Source organism: Crassostrea angulata, chromosome 7 (genome assembly GCF_025612915.1).
Source record: "Crassostrea angulata isolate pt1a10 chromosome 7, ASM2561291v2, whole genome shotgun sequence".
In the NCBI taxonomy this organism is placed as follows: Eukaryota; Metazoa; Mollusca; class Bivalvia; order Ostreida; family Ostreidae; genus Magallana; species Magallana angulata.
In genome coordinates, this window is record NC_069117.1 from 50,640,834 (window position 1) to 50,662,802 (window position 21,969).

General features: G+C 34.1%; 1 protein-coding gene across 1 annotated transcript; it reads right to left on the reverse strand.

The window, feature by feature from the left end:
• Positions 1-981: 981 nt before the first annotated feature.
• On the reverse strand, positions 982-17,777 carry LOC128192249 (neuronal calcium sensor 1-like). Its single transcript, XM_052864806.1, has 7 exons — positions 17,438-17,777; positions 7,630-7,654; positions 7,099-7,147; positions 4,757-4,925; positions 1,839-1,927; positions 1,578-1,655; positions 982-1,345 (listed from the first exon to the last, which is right to left on the reverse strand). Exons 1-7 carry the CDS (start codon positions 17,499-17,501, stop codon positions 1,232-1,234), a joined length of 588 nt encoding a protein of 195 aa, XP_052720766.1. The 5' UTR covers positions 17,502-17,777; the 3' UTR covers positions 982-1,231.
• Positions 17,778-21,969: the final 4,192 nt, after the last annotated feature.

Below are 21,969 nucleotides of genomic sequence, written 5' to 3' on the forward strand. Positions count from 1 at the left end.
AATTACCAACATAACAAGCATGGTTACTGGCGAACAGAGAATTATTGCGTGATTACATAACATTCCATTTTACCTTTCGCATTAGATTCCGAAATAGGTATATCTCAGGGTTAATCAAGGTCCTCTGGATATTGGTCAAGGGTACTGTCTTTCCACAAATTTATTCAAAAATTAAATTTGTTGTTAATATGACTACTTCCTCCATTAATGTATCTCAATATATGACCATTTCTCTTAGCATTGCACTGATTAAATGCATACCACGGGTTGTCTTTGTAATGTACAACAGTGATAACTATAAAGGCAATTTCATATATAATTTTACGGTTTTACCACACTGAACAAAAGTGTTAATTTGTTCAATTATATAAAGGTTGACTTTTCAGTTTAAAAAAAAAGTTATAACAAGCATTTCTGATAATAACCAATCAAAAAAAGTGGTTGTAAACAGAATATATTTGACAAATATATGTAAAATTCCAACTCTAAATTATTTCGAAACTCCTTTTTACATTAAGATTGACATACCCATGAACAAATATTTTTTTCCTAAAAATTCTTCAAAGAGATACTATTTTATATACTGCAGGGGTTTAGATACTAAATTCATAGCGTACAAATTATATTCTAGGAAGTTTAGAAAAAGACAGGACAGGTTAAATAGTAATGATATAAATTCATGACGTTTTATCTCCCATACTTTCTCTGTTACATGTATAAATAAAATAAACCCACGTTTTGCATTAAAACCACTCATTGCATACACGTACAAAGGCTTTTTACGCATCTATATTTACGGTGACTGTTCATATGTATGTCAACAGTGTACACATCTATACCTGTTAGTATACTAGTACTTTAATATAACTTCACAGTGTGTTTTAATATATTCAATGACAAATTTATAAATCTATGTACAGTGCATACTGCTGACCAAGGTAAATATACATGGATGTCTACGCGTGCATATGTAGGCATTGCTTATCACATTATGATAATAAATAGAGGGTACCCATTCACACATACACATAGTATCAGTGTCGTAGGTGATTTTGGTTTACAATAAAATGGCGTTCATATTGACTCCGGTTACCCCTAGCACACATACTCGTACTTTCAATGTCATGTTGCTCTGGTTTTGGAATAAAGATGTGGGAATTAGAACAATGATCTCAATGGGTTTGCATTCGTTGTCTTGCATCACGAATGTCTGACGGTGCCTCCCCGGGGGTCAGCCCTGGCCCTGGGGCTGTGCCATGTCGTACAGTGTTAGGGCCTGAATGATGGTGGGGTCTTTCTTTGAACCTTCTAAAAACTCGTCAAAGGTAAGCTTATCATCACGATTCTGGAGGAGAAAAACAAAATCATAAAAATACTTTCCTGATACACATTTTGACGCAAAATCAACAAAACAGAAAAAGTGATATATAACTTCGACTAGGATACTCTCTAGCGTCCATTCATCACTTATCCCTCTTTTTCTTATGATATTGATATGTAGCATTCGTTATGTACAAATATCTAGTAACCATAATACCAAGCAATCGCCATTAATGAATTTATGAGTTAATGTTTACCTTATCCATAATGTCAAAGATTTTGTTCACTCTCTTTTCAGGAGTATTCTCTTCTTCTGGGAGGTTTACCATGCTTCCCTGCATCAAATAACACACGCATAATTTAACTATAGGCTAATGCTAAACCGTTCGACAATCTATCTGTAACAACAGAAACTAAAAAATACCAAATTTTCTAATAATTTTTTTACAAAGGAGAGAAAATATTAAACAATCTTACTCCAACTGCATTAACATGTAATAAAAAATAAGAATACTAACCACCATCTTGTAAATGGCGTCCACGATATCCAGCAGTTCTTGCCTGGTAATATAACCGTCATTGTCTAAATCGTACAATTTGAAAGCCCCTACGGAAAAAAAAAGATAAGAGATAAATGGAATGCAGTAAAAGATTTAATTTGAAAGTCTTATTAATTTTAAAACCTTCAAAGGTATTCATGCATTATAAGATTTAATTTGAAAATCCAAATAATTATAAAACTTTATAAGGTATACATGTACATGAATTATTATTGACTGGTTCCAAACAAGTTGTAACCTAATTTTTTATTTTTGTTTTTAATTTGCTAGGAACACGGATGTGACTGTATTAATTCAATTAATGTACGTGTATCAAATAGTTAATTATTTTCTTTATTTTATCCCAGTGCCATAAACATTTATAGTTATGTATTACAAGACAGTTGCTTGCTCCGGTCAAGTAAAATACTCCATAATACCTGTTTTTGATATACACTAAATATTTTTTTCCCTTGAGCCTTATTGTCTTATTTAGCACAGATAATAGATATTTAATTATGAAAGTGCTACGTGCAGAATCCACGTGTACTTTTTAATTGATTGATCCATTGTTTCCGTCGGTTTTAAAAAAGTGATGACGTAGATGTCAGAACAATCATGTCAGTTTCCATCTTTTTTATACATAGTAGGAATCAACCAATTATCTGTTAAAACGTCTGTGTCCGGAAAAATCGGTGGTTTATTCGGTTTGCTGGCAAAATTTTCCAATCTGGTTTTTGTTTTCCTCCTCCCCTGACTATGCATGTTCATTCAAAATACATTCACCAGCTTTTTCCCTGTGAGAGCAATAAGGACATTTGCCAGACTTAAATCTTTCGATCCAAGATTTATTCAATGGGTTACACCGTTTTAACTAAGATAGTTAATACTAATAGTTATGTTCCTTTTTAAGTTCAATTTCAAAATGTCTGATTATGTATATTATTAAGAAGAATAAAATTTGTGTTAAGGAAAACAAAATTTTAAGTCTGAATGCATCCATGATCTATTTAATTGAAGTGCTCCTCCTTATAAAGAACTATAGAGTGCATTGTGTATGTGTTTTTTGACTAAATTAGTGGTGAATTATTAAATACATTTTTTATCAGATGGATACCGGTATTCTGTTATACAATCTTACATTTAACTCATATGATGCACTGGTTCTACTTTAAAGTAAATTGTCCCTTTCTAAAATAATCTTGAAGTCATCGAATATAGTAAATTTAAAGGTTTGAGTAATGTACAATATAAAGACCACATACGTCATCAAAATATTTTAATAGAACTAATTGCAGCGATACAGGGTATATATTAAACGACAGATTTTCTTTTCGGGTTATGGGTGATTTGTTGCAACAGTGAGTCCATATTAAGGTGTACGTACCTCAAAGTTCCATGCAAACATTTGTTTTTGCAATTTGCATATCTATAAGCTACATGTAAGACTGTATGACATTAGTATGAAAATGTATTTCAGAAATTACTATAATACAGGCAAAAATCTACCAAATGCGCCTTGTCTTTTTACAATACACTACAAAAGCGTTGCTTTGGTATGATGAACAATGTAAAATGGGGGAGGAGGTTGAAAAGCACGAATATTTATTTATATTCACCTGAAGTTGAGAGCCAAATTCATATTATACAATGGTTTGATTTACTAAATAAGTATTATTTATAAAAAGAAATTTCGATACACATTTGATTTAATCATTGCACTGAAAGTTCCCGTATGCTAAAACCGACAAAGGCATTTGTATGTGATACCAAAGTCTGTTTATTTGATTCTATTGCAAATCATTGCTCATGGCATTACTACAAATAATTCGTTACAATAAATCTACAGCAAATATCCTAAAAGCTGAGGCAGAGTGAGCGCCGTAGACTTTATAATAAAAATAACAGCATTTTCAACAGCCTCTCCACACATCACCAGCACCCAAGACATGATGTCGGACAAAGTGTCAAATATAACTGCCCAGAAGCGAGAAATCTGACAAACGGTCATAATGCAGAGTTTGTGGTGGGAGACGGGGAAGTACCGGAGCAGCCGACGTGATGGTAATCAACGGTAATGAAGAGCCACCGCTGTCTCATCATACGTCAGACAAACCGTCAGAAAACAGCGAATGGCAATTTCATTGGGATGTAACCAAAGTCGACAATTATGATCTGTTTTATTTTGCGGCAAATGCCAATGATCAATTACAACTTACCGATTCATCAGCAGCCATAAATATACATATATGAACGCGGACCAAATAAACTTGCGAGTGTATTAAGAAGCCAAAGTATAGACTTGTCAAGTACCACCATGTATCCAGTGGTGTTCATAGCTTTATACTGTATTTTCTTTCTTTGTGATTACACTACGAGTCAAATTTGTAACGTATAGTCCAATACATTTCATAAACATTTCAAATCTATCAATAAGTCCTTCGGGCTTGTTTGGATTTGATCACGCCCTGACCAAAATGATCACATCATAATCCTCCAAGAATGATTCCTTATTCCTTATATATATAACCGGTCACGTACTCATCAGTTTTATGCATGGGTTCATGTATAATACACGTGTCTATCGACTGAACATGTACATCTGAAGTATGCGGGGTTGGGTCTGTACGGATAAAGCCAAACAAAGGTTAAATTGGGAAATGTCATCTTACCATGGCAGGGTTTGCTCAAATACAAGATATTCAGTTTAATATGATTATGACTTTGATACAATGTATACGTACGTCATAGATTGTCACCAATGACTAAACACTAGATCAATGGATCATTAATTTGATTGTTCCAAGATATTTTCGGGGTTAGATAACAGACAGTCTAGATGGTCTTCGCAGATTTTTATGAGCATGTTTGAGACTTTTACCGGCGGTTATACTTACATTTTAGTTTCTCCTGCACACTTCCTCTAGACGTTACAGATAAGGCCGTTAAAAATTCATGGAACTCTATATATCCATCTCTATTCTCATCGAATACATTGAACACAAAGGATGCAAATTTACTGGGATCTCCAAAGGGAAAGAACTGCTTGTATATCTTGGTGAATCCCTGAAAAAGAACATCTATAAATAAATTTCGTCATCAAAATGTTTCAGTGTTTACAAATTTTCTTTGAATACAGGCTACTGACTTTCTAAAGAATTAATATTACTTAATGACCTGAACCTGTTGGAAAAAATGAAATTGTATAAACTTATGATATTATCACCTAACAACTAACTGAGATACAAAGATTGCTTCTTTAATTACTTCTTAATTTTGGCTATTTTGTAAAGTATTATTTCTTCATAGAGAATATATTCGACCATATGTTAAACAATTGTTCCAAAAATCACCAGAGAGATGTGTAATTGAGGACATACAAACAAAGCTTTTTCTTTGAATCTTAGTTCTTTTGAAATGATGTTAAAACAAAGTAACAGTACTCATGGACATTGCTCGTGTTTCCATACTTTGTTCTCTGTGAAAATTGTTTGTGTAGAAGATGATGATCAAAAGACTGAAATTCCGTCTCTTGAGAAAAAAAATGTTCTCTTTTAAAAGAGAAGGAATTTTTATCGCTCATACTTGTTGAAAGGTGAACACATTTTCACCGGGTGATATCTTAGTCTCCTTACAAACAAAAACAAAAGCAGCAAAAATGGGGTTAAATAAACATTTATACCCAAGTTAAACTAATAGCTTTAACTAAAAATACAAAGACTGTATGAGCAGTAATTGTCATTCTTTGAGCAGAATTAATACTTTTGTCCGTTCTATCTTCCTGTGTCTGTCAGACATCCAAAGTTTATGCCGAGATATACCAGCAGTGAAACTGACATAGCACACGTGGCTCTCCCAGACAGGAGAAGCTGGCGGGCCGTGATAAGGAGATCAATTGCTTATGACATATTTGCAATATACGTGTGCTGTTATGAAGATTGCTATAAAATTGGTTTAACGGGGATTCGCCTATCAACTGTCACTCCGGTCCGATTTCGCCGGAGTTTAACTAGTAATCATGGAACAATACTCTCGTGGGATTTCCAAAGCTTATAGAAATTTCACTCGAGTATAATTCAAAAACGCTAAATATGCCTTAGATCCAAAACTTTAAAATACGATTGGGACGTTTGGACAGAATTAATTTCATGGTGGTGCAGGAATCAAGTATAATAACATCAGTACCGCTTATTATATACGTGTCCAGGGCTCCTTCCTAAAGCATTTAGCTTTAATTTTATGTAGCGAGGTAATTGGTAAATAAACAAATTAGGTTGTTGATATCAACACTTGCAATATATAATATTATGCATGAACATGGTGTAAGGACGAAAAGTCTCATTTAAAACAATTTTTTCAGTTAAAAATATCATTTCCTTGTATAAATACAATGTAACCACATGAAAAAAAATATTACAAATGACAAAAGATAAAAAGATTTTGAAAAGTTAGTATAATTTCTTACATATTTATTCAAACAAATCAGCAACGTCCATTTGCTGGCAAAGGAAATCAAAAATTTCAGATATGATTCTAAAAGGTTCGGGAATAGGGTTGTTACCCGGTCCGTCTCTCTGTCACACTCTAGCCTGCTATTTAATACGTTTTACACATTACTGTGAGTAGACAGTCCATTTTGATTTGATTGATGGTACTAGTATCTTGTCTGTAAAATGATGTTTCAAAGTTTTTGTTTCGTCATTTTGGTTGGACATAAATCTCAATATTTTACGGTAGCTGATCGCTGTTGATCTATCCAAATTGGTGACAATATGGTCAGCAATGCAAATAAGTCAAGACCGAGTATGGTGTCTTGTATCAATAAGTTTTCGGAAGTTTGGATCGACTGGATATTATGAAAACTAGTTTTCGGTATTTTATTTGATTCACAAAATGTATAGAAAACTTCATAAATCTGTTAATTATACATATTTTATAAATTTATGATCTTTTTTACACGAACTGCATACGTACATGTAAATATTATATATATCCTCCATAGATCTGCAATTCATACAGAAACCCATGATATGTTGCTTTTACTCTGCAGTTTTCTGGTAGATTAATAGAAAATACAATGTTTCTATACATGATTAAAACCGAATGTTGCTAGTGTTGTGTTATCGGCGATAACATTCGTTGAGAGCGTTTTATCGCCTGTGTGTTTAGGCAGTGAACAGCCTTCCTTCTGTCTGACTTTGATGATTTGGCGTTAACCTTAATCTATAACTATACTTACCTCTAATGTTAGTTTCCCATCTGGACAATCCTTCATGAAGCCTTTGTACCTGTAACAAATATTTAGATTACTTGTACAATGTATTGTCAAAAGGAACAATATGTGTTATCTATGACGTAAGAAAAAGAGGTAATTAATAACGAAACAAGAGTCAGACGGGTTTTAGTGATTTTAAAGATGACATATTAATGAAAATGATTATCTAAACGTTATTTCATATATTTAATACCCCAGATAGTCTAATGATCCGAAAAGTTTTTGAATAGTTTCGTATGTGTTGGCAGGCTACTGGAACACTGTTCTTGCTATTGTCTTCATTTGTAATCAACGAAGCTTATGGTGACTGAATAATGCTCGTACACATATCACTTCAACATAGTATATACAATGTAGTACAAATACAAATCCACTTTGTTCATTAAAATAGCTAGATAAGTCTAATTTGTCAAAGGTTTGACCGTTTTGACAGCTAGCATTGATAGTATTTTACTAGATTTGCAAATAAAAACTTTGCAACTTTGAAAAACTTACCAATTTTGAATTTCTTTTTCCGTAACTGTAAGAAATGATATAAAAACAAATATAGAACAGTAAATATAAAATTATAAACATGGTGTATCAATAAAAATGTATATTGTATATTTAAATAATAGCTTGCACCTACATTGTATCTCGCGACAACGTGTTTTATAGGTTACATAATATCTTTTTAGGAGGTTTAGGTTTGTGATTTTTGATCATGATTGGTGCACGTTTCAGCCCATTTAATTTTGTTAATAATAAACTATGTGCTATTTATCATCATTTGAACTTCTTGTTTAATTGAGTTAATATTTGAAATAGAAAAGGATTCCTACAGGCCCAAAGTATCATATTTTTGGCCAGACAACCTGCCTTCAATCCTCTACATTATCATTTACTGTGTATTCTCCTATGTATTAATTTTCTTAAGCAAACCGATTGTAATTCACAGCGCTGTAAAAACTGACAGGACTGATATCTACACGTCCGTTTATCATATTGGTCGAAACCTTCCACATTCTAAGAAAATCATGGACTGCACGAGTAATCTGATGATGATGATTATTAATAATTAAATTATTTATTACAAGAAAGATGTAAATATAAATAATACAATGCGATCGTTGATGATTCATGCGGACTGTGAGGGTATAGGTTTTTCCTGCAATGTGGCAAAGAAGAGTACTAACGTGGCGAAGCTCACTTCATTGCAGCATACCCTATGTAATTAATATATGAAAAAGGGGCCAATCGGCCATATCACTCATCTAAGCAACCATCTTTTACTCTAACCCGAAGTAATTAACTAATTTGAAAAAAGTTCCATCCAATTAAAATATCGCGTTTCTAATACAGCAATTATGTAGCATTTTCTTTTTTAATTTAATGATTAGTTGGGTCGTGGTTTAAACAAGCTTGAATTTAACATATATCTGAAGTAATACTAGTATGTTATTGAGCTGATACTACATGTACATGCTATTTGGCTCTGGAGAAGAAGGTTTTAAATTACTTAGCACTATCGCTTTTATTTTTTAATTATCTCCCCTTTAAATTGCATTGTCCTTTAAATCTATTTGTAAATTTTAGAACGCCCTTAACCTAAGAATGCTTATGTAAAATTTAATATAAATTAACACGTGGTTCTGGAGAAGAAAAGAAAATGTGAAAATTCTACTCACTACTAGCTTGACGCTTCAACTTAGTAAAGCTAAAATGAAAACTTAGCCAGTGGTAGAGAATAGTATGTGATCTACAGAAAACAGAGCCAATACGGTAGTATGGGGGTCACGGCGGGTCAGTTTTGAAGTTGAGGGTCCCGTACGGATATAATTTTTTATATTGAGTTTTGTACAATGTCAATGTATTTACACGTTTGATAAATTTGTATTTGTTTGAATTGTATCAATATTTCAGTTTGGGAGTACGATATATCATACTCATGTTATTTGAAAATTGAAAGAAGAACCATTTTAACAAGTGCCTGGACTTTGGGTATAGTACTTGACAAAGTCCGATTTGATGAATGCGGCGTCTACTCATTGGTAACTACTCAGTCATTGGTTAATAGGTATGAATACATTAAACGCAATGACACTTGTACAACTTCATCTATTGCTGTATACTTTAAATGATTTCACACAATAAATAGCAGATATTTGAGAAAAAAAACTTTCAGACTTCGACAGTTTATGAATATTGATTAGCGTTTCTTAGCAAACTAGAAAGAAGTGACTCAATATTTGACATCCTGTTTTGATGAGCAAAATATAAGAGATACAAGTACATATGTCGATACATCCCACTGAACGACCGAGCTTAGAATGGTTCTAGCTGGTGGGATTAAGTCTTTTTAGCTTTGTTGGTACATATACGTTCATCCAATGCTTAAAAGGATAATATTCCATCATTAAATAGATTTCTAGGACAGATAGGATCCACAAATAAAAGTAAGATTATGTTCAATTAATTTCATTTGTGAATCTTTGGTCAGATGGTTGGTTATCATATATAAGTATGTATAATTCCCCAAGATGTAATGAAATATAATATCCCAAGACTAGACACTTGTTGCAAAAGCAACAAAAAGGTCTTCCGTTTTGATATACATGTATCAATTTAACTGTGACATTGCTTCTCTTACATGCAAAAAAAGTTGATATGATAATTATTGTGAATGATATATCTAGACGTTACTTACATGTAAAACAACGAGAATGAAAAAGAAATCAAATTTTTTAAGTACTTTCTGTGACGACCAGAAGTAACGCCGATCTAAACAAAAATGTTAACCATTTGTACAATCATAAGTCAATCTTGCCTCAAAGTTTGGTTGTTCACGTCTCTGCCAAATCTAAGATCTCTTTGAAACAATATTTTTTGTCTCGGGACCGAAACGGCGGAACGAAAGTGATTAATAAAATAAAAAGCTGGTATTTCTCGTACATTTGCTTAATGTACATCACTGTTTATCAGGCTAGATGAAATTCCAAAAAAGTCAGCTAAACTTGTTAAAAACATGATTTGTTTGAACCCTTCCGGTAAGAACCGGAAGTGACAGTTGACAAAATTAAACCCGTTAAACACATCCCCAATCAAAATTCTATCAAACAATCTATGAAAGATTCGTGTCTCAATCACTTACAATGACGAAAATATTGCGGACATCAAATTTGTAAAAAGAAAAGCTACATAGAGATATTTGAGATATCACCGGAAGTAAAATTTATTTGCCAATTTAAAATTATATAGATGACATATGTAAGATTGTATACTGATATTTTCATTTTATGTAAAATGAATAAATCAAATTTTTGAAGTGCTTCCGGTGACGACCGGAGGCTACGCCGAACAAAACAAAAAAGTGTAAACACATGTACATACATAGGTCTATCATCCCACAAAGTTTGATTGTTCAAGTCCTTACCGTTTTTGAGATCTCCAGGAATCAAGGTTTTTTGTCTCGGGACAGGAAACGGACAAACGGAAGTGCTCAATCTAAATTGTATTTAATATTTTTTTGTACTTGCCCTTTCTACTTAATTGTTCATCAATTTCACTACAAATATCAAAGGAAAAAAGTTAAACTGATAAACAGCTCGATTTGTTTGAACTCTTCCTGTGTGGACCGGAAGTGACGGAAGACAAAACGAAACCGGTTAAACACATCTTCAATCAAATGTCTATCATCCATGAAAGTTTTGTGCTTTGATCGCTTATAGTTTCTGAGATCTCGTTTGTACAAAATGTGTTTCAAAAAAGCTACCTGAGATATTTGAGATATCTCACCGGAAGTCGAAATTTTTTGTTGAGTTAACATTGCATAGACAATCTATGCATAGATTTATACTTATATATTTATTTTATGGAAAAAGAATTTTATGCGAAAAAGTAGTTATTTTTGAAGTGCTTCCGGTGACGACCGGAAGTTACGACGAACAAAACAAAATAGTGTGAACACATCTACAGCTATAGGTCTATCATCCCACAAAGTTTGGATGTTCAAGTCTTTACTGTTTCTGAGATCTCGTTGATACAAGCTTTTCCAACGCGGGACAGGAAACGGACAAACGGAAGTGCTCAATCTAAATTGTATTTAATATATCTTGTAAACTTGCCCTTTGTACTTCATTTCTCATCCAGCACACTACAAATATCAATGGAAATAAGTTAAACTGATAAAGAGCTCGATTTGTTTGAACTCTTCCTGTGAGGACCGGAAGTGACGGAAGACAAAACGAAACCGGTTAAACACATCTTCAATCAAATGTCTATCATCCATGAAAGTTTTGTGCTTTGATCACTTATAGTTTCTGAGATCTCGTTTGTACAAAATGTGTTTCAAAAAAGCTACCTGAGATATTTGAGATATCTCACCGGAAGTCGAAATTTTTTGTTGAGTTAACATCGCATAGATAACCTATGCATAGAATTATACTTATATATTTATTTTATCGAAAATGAATTTTATGCGAAAAAATAGTTAGTTTTGAAGTACTTCCGGTGACGACCGGAAGTTACGACGAACAAAACAAAATAGTTTAAACACATCTACAGCTATAGGTCTATCATCCCACAATGTTTTGATGTTCAAGTCTTTACCGTTTCTGAGATCTCGTTGATACAAGCTTTTTCAACGCGGGACAGGAAACGGACGACCGGAAATGATTTTTGACAAAAAGAAAAAAACGCCTCGAGATATTGTCATGCACTTTCATTCCACAAAATTTCATTAAAATCTATTCAGCCATCTCTGAGAAATCTTGTGGACAAAAAAAAGGAAAAAAAAAATAATAATAATAACTAGACTCTTGTTGCAAAAGCAACAAAAAGGTCTTCCGTTTTGATATACATGTATCAATTTAACTGTAAGACATTGCTTCTCTAACAGAGAAAAAAGTGGATATGATAATTATTGTGAATGATATATACGGATGTTACTTACATGTAAAACAACGAGAATGAAAAAGAAATCAATTTCGGAAGTACTCTCTGTGACGACCGGAAGTAACGCCGAACTAAACAAAAATGTTAACCATTTGTACAATCATAAGTTAATCTTTCCTCAAAGTTTGGTTGTTCACGTCTCTGCCAAATCTAAGATTTCTTTGAAACAATATTTTTTGTCTCGGGACCGGAAACGGACAATCGGAAGTGATTAATAAAAACAAAAGCTGGTATTTTTCATACATTTACTCAGCGTACATCACTGTTTGTCAGGCTAGATGAAACACCCAGGAAAGTCAGTTAAACTTGTTAAAAACATGATTTGTTTGAACCCTTCCGGTAAGAACCGGAAGTGACAGTTAACAAACTATGAGCGGTTAAACACATGTTCTATCAAATGTCTATCAGCCATGTAAGTTTTGTGTCTTGGTCACTTACAGTTTCTGAGATCTCGCTGTTATAATATTTGTTTTAAAAAGAGTATCTGAGATATTTTAAATATCTCACCGGAAGTAATTTTTTTGTTTATATATCATCGGATAGATGACATATGAAAGCGCTTATACTTATATTTCAATTTTGTGTTAAAGAAATAAAATGCGTAAAAACATAATTTTTGAAGTGCTTCCGGTGACGACCGGAAGGTACGACGAACAAAACAAAATAGTTTAAACACATCTACAACTATAGGTCTATCATCCCTCAAAGTTTGGAGGTTCAAGTCATTATCGTTTCTGAGATCTCATTGTCCATAGCTATTTATCGCGGGAGAGGAAACGGACGACAGGAAGTGAATTTTGAGAAAAAGAAAAAAACACCCGGATATATTATCGTTCCTTATTAGTCCTGAAAATTTCAAGAAAATCCATCCAGCCATCTCTGAGAAATCTGGTTAAACTTTTAAAAAACTTGATTTGTTTGAACTCTTGCTGTGTGGACCGGAAGTGACGGTCAACAAAATAATAACGGTTAAACACATCTTCTATCAAATGTCTATCATCCCTGTAAGTTTCGTGTCTTGATCACTTACAGTTTCTGAGATCTCGCGGTTCAAACATTTGATTTAAAAAGGGTACATGAGATATTTGAGATATCTCACCGGAAGTAGAATTTTTATGTTTAGTTAACATCGGAAAGATGCAATTTGTAAGCATTTATACTTATATATCAATTCTCCGAGAATATATTAAATGCGTAAAAGCATAATTTTTGAAGAGCTTCCTGTGACGACCGGAAGTTACGCCGGATTAAAAAAAAAATAGTGTTAACACGTGTCCATACACAGGTCTATAATCCTACAAAGTTTGGTTGTTCAAGTCGTTACCGTGTTTTAGATCTCGTCAAAATAAGAATTTTTGTCTCGGGACAGGAAACGGACAAACGGAAGTGCTCATTGAAAATTAAATTTATAATTTCTTGTTTACTTGCCTATCTTACATTAATATTTATCGAAATAACTAAAACTATCAAAGGAGAAAAGATAAACTGACAAACAGCTCGATTTGTTTAAACTCTTCCGGTGTGGACCGGAAGTGACGGAAGACAAAATGAAACTGGTTAAACACATCTTCAATCAAATGTCTATCATACGTGAATGTTTCGTGCCTTGATCGCTTATAGTTTCTGAGATATCGCGGGTACAAAATGTGTTTTATAAAAGCTACCTGAGATAATTGAGATATCTCACCGGAAGTAGAATATTTTTGTTGATATTACATCGCAGAGATATCCTATGTATAGATTTATACTTATATAGTTATTCTATGGACAAAAAAATTAATGCCTAAAAATAATTATTTTTGAAGTGCTTCCGGTGACGACCGGAAGTTACGACGAACAAAACAAAAGTGTTTAAACACATCTACAGCTATAGGTCTATCACCCCACAAAGTTTGGATGTTCAAGTCTTTACTGTGTTTGAGATCTCGAGGTGACAAGCTTTTTGTCACGGGACAGGAAACGGACGAACGGAAGTGAATTTAGAAAATCTTTTACTAAAAACCGCTAGATGTTTATATTTTCAGTCATTCCTTAAAATTTTATAAAAATTCATCTAGACATCTCTGAGAAATTCACAAGACAAAAAGGGGAAAAAAATAAAAATAATAATAAAAAGAAACATTACAATCACTATAAGGTCTTCCGTTGGAAACGGAAGACCTTAATAAGAAACATTACAATCACTATAAGGTCTTCCGTTGGAAACGGAAGACCTTAATAATGTCGAAGATGTTCCCATTATTTGCCTGGAAGTATACACCCTAATATAAGTAATCGGATGATATGACTGTAGTTTATGGTTGCGTCCATCTATCAGTATTGCAGCAAAAGGGAGATGTCATCTATGCAGTTTTGGTGCGCGGTAAATGAAGTATACCGTATATATTGGAGAAACCATCACCTGTCCAAGACTAGAAGCCGTTGATTGTGTAATAGAGCGTTTTATGACGCTTTCGTCGACGTCTATTTAGGAAGAGTACCCTGTTACTAAGAGTAAAACGTTAAAATTTGTTTTTTACAGAAACATTAGCTATGACCGAACGTTTTCATGTACTAACAAACATACAGGTTACAGAAGATTAAAATGAATCATAAAAGAAAGTACTTTAGCGTTTCAATTCATATCTTTCATTCGAGCTTTTTAAAATTTCCATGTAAAAAAGTAAAAGTACTTTAAAATACTGCTTTAACAGTATCTGTGGCAAATAAGTTATAAAGAATAGACTGTCGTTAGTCCGTTCAATCCATTTTATCAATGTATCCAAAATCACATCGATCTATCTCGAAAATAATTATATCTAATAACGCCTGCATGTTTACTTTTCCTATTAGTAAATTGGTCTGTTATTCATACACGGGACATATTACCCAATGATATCCACCAATTGGAATAGATTCTTTTTGTCATTTGTTCATTGAATGTGAAACAGACGTACCAAACATGAAGAGTTTACCTGCTACATTGCAAAAGTTAAAGCCATGCAAATATTTAAGTTTTCGCAAAAAGAGACAGGAGGAGAGAGACAAGAGAAATTAATTATGCCCCCATTACCATTACTTGATCTTTGGAGAGAGAGAGAGAGAGAGAGAGAGAGAGAGAGAGAGAGAGATATGGATGCACGCGACCCCAATCCATTACCCCGAAGCTGCAGTAAGCCGGGGGATTGTGTTGTTAAGGGAAAACACGTGCGTGCGTGCATCACAAAATATTAGTCAAAAGCTTAATCTAAAACAACATTTCATGACGAGTGATGTTTTAAAGGTCATTGATAGATTTTAATTCAATTAATTTAAAGAGTGGCTTAGAAAGATGTAAAATTCATGAAATTGCTATACATCTGCATGCCATGTACATCTACATGTATAAATTATACAATGACGTTGCACAATTGCAGGTTTCCAGTGCGTCGATATGTTTGGCCTTTATAATGCACACTTTGCATGACTTCGACGATTTTCCAGTGCTGATAAATGATTCCTATAGTATTTTTTTGTTTGTTTTTGTTTTGGATAAGGATGCAAACGGAAGCTTGCTAGACGCCTTGTGCGTCACGAAAACGATGACGTAATCACGAAGCAAATTATGAAGTTTGGTAATTGCTTAACTGCTTGGAGGTTAGGATCAAGTGTCAGCGACTTCTTTGCTGTTACAGATTAGTTTTCCCTCCATTTTAATTTGGTAGATTGGTTTGGAGTCCTAAGTCGTGCACAAAAAAGAATTACGGAAACGTTGTTATTCTGTCTGACCGTTGCTGGTTACAATGGGGTAATTTAGTGATCGATTGTGAAGGTTACATTCTTGCAGATATAATGCGGTCATGTGTAAGAGAGAGGGAAAACCTTTACAACGACGTATTATGAAACTGCTAGACTAATTGAGTTATACTACTAGTATTCATTAGAACAATTCTCATGTGAAATGCGGCGTAATGGATTTCATTTGTTTCTGTTTTGTTTTCAAAACACAGTTTTCAACACGCGGCTTCCGTGTTGTTGAATTTTGTTTATTGAAATAATTTGCTTGTCAATTCTTTTCTCGACTTTAAATCTTGGAATAAATAGAGGAAAATATAAGATATACAATGCCAAAAGATCACTTCTAATAAATAAGGGGAGTGGGTAATCAGTGTTTCGTAGAATACGTTGGTTAACGAACATTTGATAAAAGTATTATGTATTGTAAATGTTAAAATGGGGAACATTGTTATTCAAAGTATTGTCAAAAGTAAAAATATCGTTAATTACGTTTGTCAGTGCAGTTTAGAATTTTCAAGAAAATAGCAATGGCCTTGTTGTTGACTACTTAAAAAATATTTAAAGACAGACTAACACAGAGACAGACAGACAGACATATTCCAATCAATGATTGCAAAGAACAGAACTGCAAGAGTAGAATGTAGAGATCTATGTGGACTGTTTAACATGCCGTTTTCCATCAATCACCCCCTGATATTTTGTACTTTCTTTAAGTGATGACTCGGCGAAATAAAAGATGCATATTGTTTTGTCTGTGCTGAGAAAACCGGTTTAATTCAATTAAACAGTTCAAAATAGATCAGATCTTGCTCCGCTAGGGAATGCACTGATGGTAATCGCCATACGTGGCTCCAAAGAGGTCGGCATTATTGGTTTGGCAGACGACAAACTTTGACGAATTAACTACATGCCTGCACGCGCATTCCATCAGTTTGCATGCTCTACATTCATCATCTGTTACCTGACCAGCAATAGCATCCTGCGCTGTGCTAGCAGTCTAAGAAGCGCAATATTCCGCCGAGTTCAAGGTGGGTTCTTGACCACGGTAGCCAGGATACAACGTCACGTAACGTCACGCAATCTTACGCCATGGGTCAGTCGCTGCTCTCTCAATTATTTACCCAGGGGGTTATGCCGATTGATATCTTTTAATTAATTTCTGCGAGGCCGTGTAACAACTTTTAAAGACAGAATGTTTAATGAAATATGCAGCAGGTAGCTGTACACAAAACACATGTTTTGTTTTTACATGTTACCTACAGTGCAAATTACAGATTGTACATATATGTATATTGATATGTGAGATTATATGGGAATTAAAGTCAGTAGAATTACACGCGAAGTAAACTTAGAAGCAAACAAACTCAGGTCAAAACGAGGGAAAATCCAGTATCAACAGATATCTAATAAATGCTGTCAGATCGATATTCTAGCACCAACAGGAGCAGAGATGCATTTGATTTTCTATTACAAGGGAATCCCAGTCACACACGCTGTTGTTTTATGCAGGAAATTCATCTCCATTGATCAGTGATGGACGAGGGCAATACGTAAAGCAGATATATGTGTGTGATATACGCTCTCTTTAGATAATAGATAATTGTGATATACTCACAGTAGGTTCGTTTCTTTAGGTCCTCCACCTCCTCCTGTTTTAATTTGCTGTTTTTCTTCCCCATGGTGGATTTATCATACAAAAACGCATAAGTCAACGAACAATTTTCCTAAGCTTAAATCCTTAGGTCCAAACCATAATGTGGGTACCTTTTTTTCGAAATCACTGTAGCTGATAGTTTACATCCCTGATGCTACATGTAGGCACAATAAACATTACATTAGGCACGAGAAGTTGAGGGAGCTCTTGTTGTAAGCCCTACTGTATATCTATTGGCAAAAACACAGATTCCGTCAATTCATTCCGAAAGTCAAGTTGCTGCAGCTGTATATATAGAACAGCTCTGTGTGTACACTCCCGAGGGGTTATGAAAGGCAATAAACTCCGCGCCAATTAATGTGGAATTTCTTCTATAGAAGGAGAATTTTCGATCGATCGGAACAGTCCGTATTATTATTTAATCACGATTATCTCGAAAAATGATGTCAGTGCATGCACAGCAAATTGACCGAGCCAATGGTTAAATTCAATTTACGGATTAACGCGGTTGATTTTTTAAATGAATGAACAAATAACACAATGCATGATGATGCGTGGATCGAATTGGGATTTAGAAAAAATATAATTATATTATTTAACTTTTAAAATACGAAATAAGGGTTTAACGGTAAAATGATGTTAAAAGTTTAAATCAATATGCAAAATTTTTTCAAATTGAATGAATAATAGAGTCTGTATCATTGATATCAAGAGTTAATCAAGCTGAATTAGATATTGGTATACACTTTTTGGAAAAGATGTGAGAAAACAAAAACTCCACAATAAACAGCTTAGACCTTGGCCAACAAAACGTATTACAGTCCTACTGAGCGCGCCTGTGAGTGCTCGTATTTTGTGGGGTAATGGGAAAGTTTTATGTATAGCAGATGTGCACGCCCTTCTTGTCACGCCTGCCAAAGCATACCGCATGTCTGTAGCCATAGCGCAGATACCAAGTCCTGAATCACACTTTACAGGCAAGCGGTGAGGAAAAAACGCACAGTACTACAGAGCAGAGGAAATATCCTCCCGATTTTTTCATCCGAATTCTGTCTGTGCTTTTTATCTATAATTCTCTCTCTCTCTCTCTCTCTCTCTCTCTCTCTCTCTCTCTCTCTCTCTCTCTCTCTCTCTCTCTCTCTCTCTCTCTCTCTCTCTCTCTCTCTCTCTTTACATGTATACTCAGTATCTTTTTATTTTGAACAATTTCAATATTTTTGTATATTCTCAGAGATGTGTAACGTGTATGAAACCTTTTTACAAAAATAAATATTGTTTATTTAAAAGTACATGTACTTGTCTTGCGGTATGATAAACAATAATTAAATTAACCTGATGAAGCTATGATACCAAAACGAAGTCCGTGTAGATATTGTAAGGACCCGTCTTTGATTATTCCTTGTTTGCGTCGCAAACTAAGAAACATCTTTACATCTATTTATGCATTATTTAACCGTTAGAAATAGAAACGAGTTTCATCACGGAATCTGTGATCTTTCAAAGCTCTCACAAAACTAGTTCAAAGTGGTTACCAGGGACAATAATGATACATGGTTCCTCTAATTATAGGTCTCCTGCGTAGGAGATTGACTTTCTGGTCTTTATATTTGTCCAGAAATAGCAACAGACCACGCATTTGAATTTTCGAACGCGAGCTGTCGTGATTCAAGATTGATTCCTTATCATTTATATTATAGCAAAGTAACAAACAGTCGCTCGTTTGAAGTGTTCAAACGCACTTTCTTCGAGAATACCTTAATTCATTACGTTTTCGTTGACAAAAATATGTTTTAAAAAATCAACAATATTGCGTTTTAAGTCACAAATTGAGTTCTCAAGAGAGGAAAAATCTATATTTACAGCATCATTACCCCCCCCCCCCCCCCGTTTCTAAATCATGGTCTTATATTAACAAGAAAAATACTTTTTTTTGTTTCATACATGTAGGTATCATGGTTAAAAATTACTAATTTACAAGCTACGAGTGATTGCAACATCTACTAGTATATCATATGTATGTCAAATGACATGTTATATGGATGATATTATAATCTACTAATAATACATTACTGTTTGTTTAAACCAAATTACAATCAGCTACTGATTAGACCAAATTGCGATCATCTACTGAATAAATCGAATTACGATCAGCTACTGAATAAACCGAATTGCAATCAGGTACTGATTTAATCGAATTGCAATCAGCTACTGATTAAACCTAAATGCAGTCAGCTACTAATTAAACCGAAAAATGATCAGCTTCTGATTAAACCGAATTGCGATCAACTACTGATCATGGTTAACCGAATTACGATCAGCTACTTAATGAACCGAATTACGATCAACTACTGAATAAACCGAATTACGATCAGCTACTGATTAAACCGAATTGCAATCAGCTACTGATTAAACCTAATTACGATCAGCTACTGATTAAACCGAAGTGCGATCAGCTACTGATTAAACCGAATTACGATCAGCTACTAATTAAACCGAATTATGATCTGCGATCAGCTACTGATAAAACCGAATTACAATCGCTACTGAATAAACCGAATTGCAATCAGGTACTGATTAAACCTCATTAAACCTAATTGCAATCAGCTACTATTTAAACTGAATTGCGATCACCTTGGGATTAAACCGAATTGAGATCACCTTGGGATTAAACTGAATTGCAATCAGCTACTGATTAAACCGAATTACGATCAGCTACTGATTAAACCGAATTACGATCAACTACTGATTAAACCGAATTACAATCAGCTACTGATTAATCCGAATTGCAATCAGCTACTGATTAAACCTAATTACGATCAGCTACTGATTAAACCGAAGTGCGATCAGCTACTGATTAAATCGAATTACGATCAGCTACTAATTAAACCGAATTACGATCTGCGATCAGCTACTGATAAAACCGAATTACAATCGCTACTAGATAAACCAAATTGCATTCAGGTACTGATTAAACTTCATTAAACCTAATTGCAATCAGCTACTATTTAAACTGAATTGCGATCAGCTTGGGATTAAACCGAATTGCAATCAGCTACTGATGAAACCAAATTGCAATCAGCTACTGATTAAACCGAATTACGATCAGCTACTGATTAAACCGAATTACGATCAGCTACTGGTTAAACCGAAGTGCGATCATCTACTGATTAAACCGAATTACGATCAGCTACTAATTAAACCGAATTATGATCTGCGATCAGCTACTGATAAAACCGAATTACAATCGCTACTGGATAAACCGAATTGCAATCAGGTACTGATTAAACCTCATTAAACCTAATTGCAATCAGCTACTATTTAAACTGAATTGCGATCACCTTGGGATTAAACCGAATTGAGATCACCTTGGGATTAAACTGAATTGCAATCAGCTACTGATGAAACCAAATTGCAATCAGCTACTGATTAAACCGAATTACGATCAGCTACTGATTAAACCGAATTACGATCAGCTACTGGTTAAACCGAATAGCAATCGGCTACTGATTAAACCTAATTGCAATCAGCTACTAATTAAACCATTTTACGATCAGCTACTGATTAAACCGAATAGCAATCAGCTACTGATTAAACCGAATTACGATCAGCTACTAATTAAACCGAATTACGATCTGCAATCAGCTACTGATTAAACCGAATTACGATCAGCTACTGGATAAACCGAATTGCAATCAGGTACTGATTAAACCTAATTTAACGTAATTGCAATCAACTGCTAAGTAAACCGAATTGAGATCACCTTGGGATTTAACCGAATTGAGATCACCTTGGGATTAAACTGAATTGCAATCAGCTACTGATTAAACCGAATTACGATCAGCTACTGATTAAACCGAATAGCAATCAGCTACTGATTAAACCGAATTACGATCAGCTACTGATTAAACCGAATTACGATCAGCTACTGATTAAACCGAATTGCAATCAGCTACTGGTTAGACCAAATTGCGATCAGCTATTGATTAAACCGAATTACGATCAGTTACTGATTAAACCGAATTACGTCAGCTACTGATTAAACCTAATTATGACCAGTCACAGATTTAACCGACTTACGATCAGCTACTTATTATCCGAATTACGATCAAACCAGTTTCAATCAATCGGCATGTGTACGCATTCCTTGAACATTTTGAAACCGCCTTTAAACGCATTATCAATCAGTGTTCAGTTCATTAAGTGAGAACGTTTATTTAAGTATATCAAATGATTATTGTGTGCACCCTTAAATATAGTCTCTAGTTTTATACTTTTGAGGTTTGAAATGCCCGGACTATTTCATGATCGATCAAAACTTGAGCTACATTGAGAGCAGGGCCCTTCAGACTTCAAATAGTCGTACATTTACATGTAATTACATTCCATGTATGGAAGAATTGGCTGGGTTTTTTTTTCTCTTATGTAACGTATTGATCAAAGATAATGATAATTTAATCACATACTTTGTAATAAATATGGATAATAAAAGAGAA

What these genes read in the sequence shown, in the direction of transcription:
- LOC128192249 (XM_052864806.1), bottom strand. Translation starts at nt 17,501, where the DNA reads ATGGGGAAGAAAAACAGCAAATTAAAACAGGAGGAGGTGGAGGACCTA. An exon ending in ATGGGAAACTAACATTAGAG is followed by an intron (nt 4,926 to 7,098) that starts GTAAGTATAGTT and finishes GTTCTTTTTCAG; the next exon opens with GGATTCACCAAGATATACAA. An exon ending in TGTGCAGGAGAAACTAAAAT is followed by an intron (nt 1,928 to 4,756) that starts GTAAGTATAACC and finishes TTTTTTCCGTAG; the next exon opens with GGGCTTTCAAATTGTACGAT.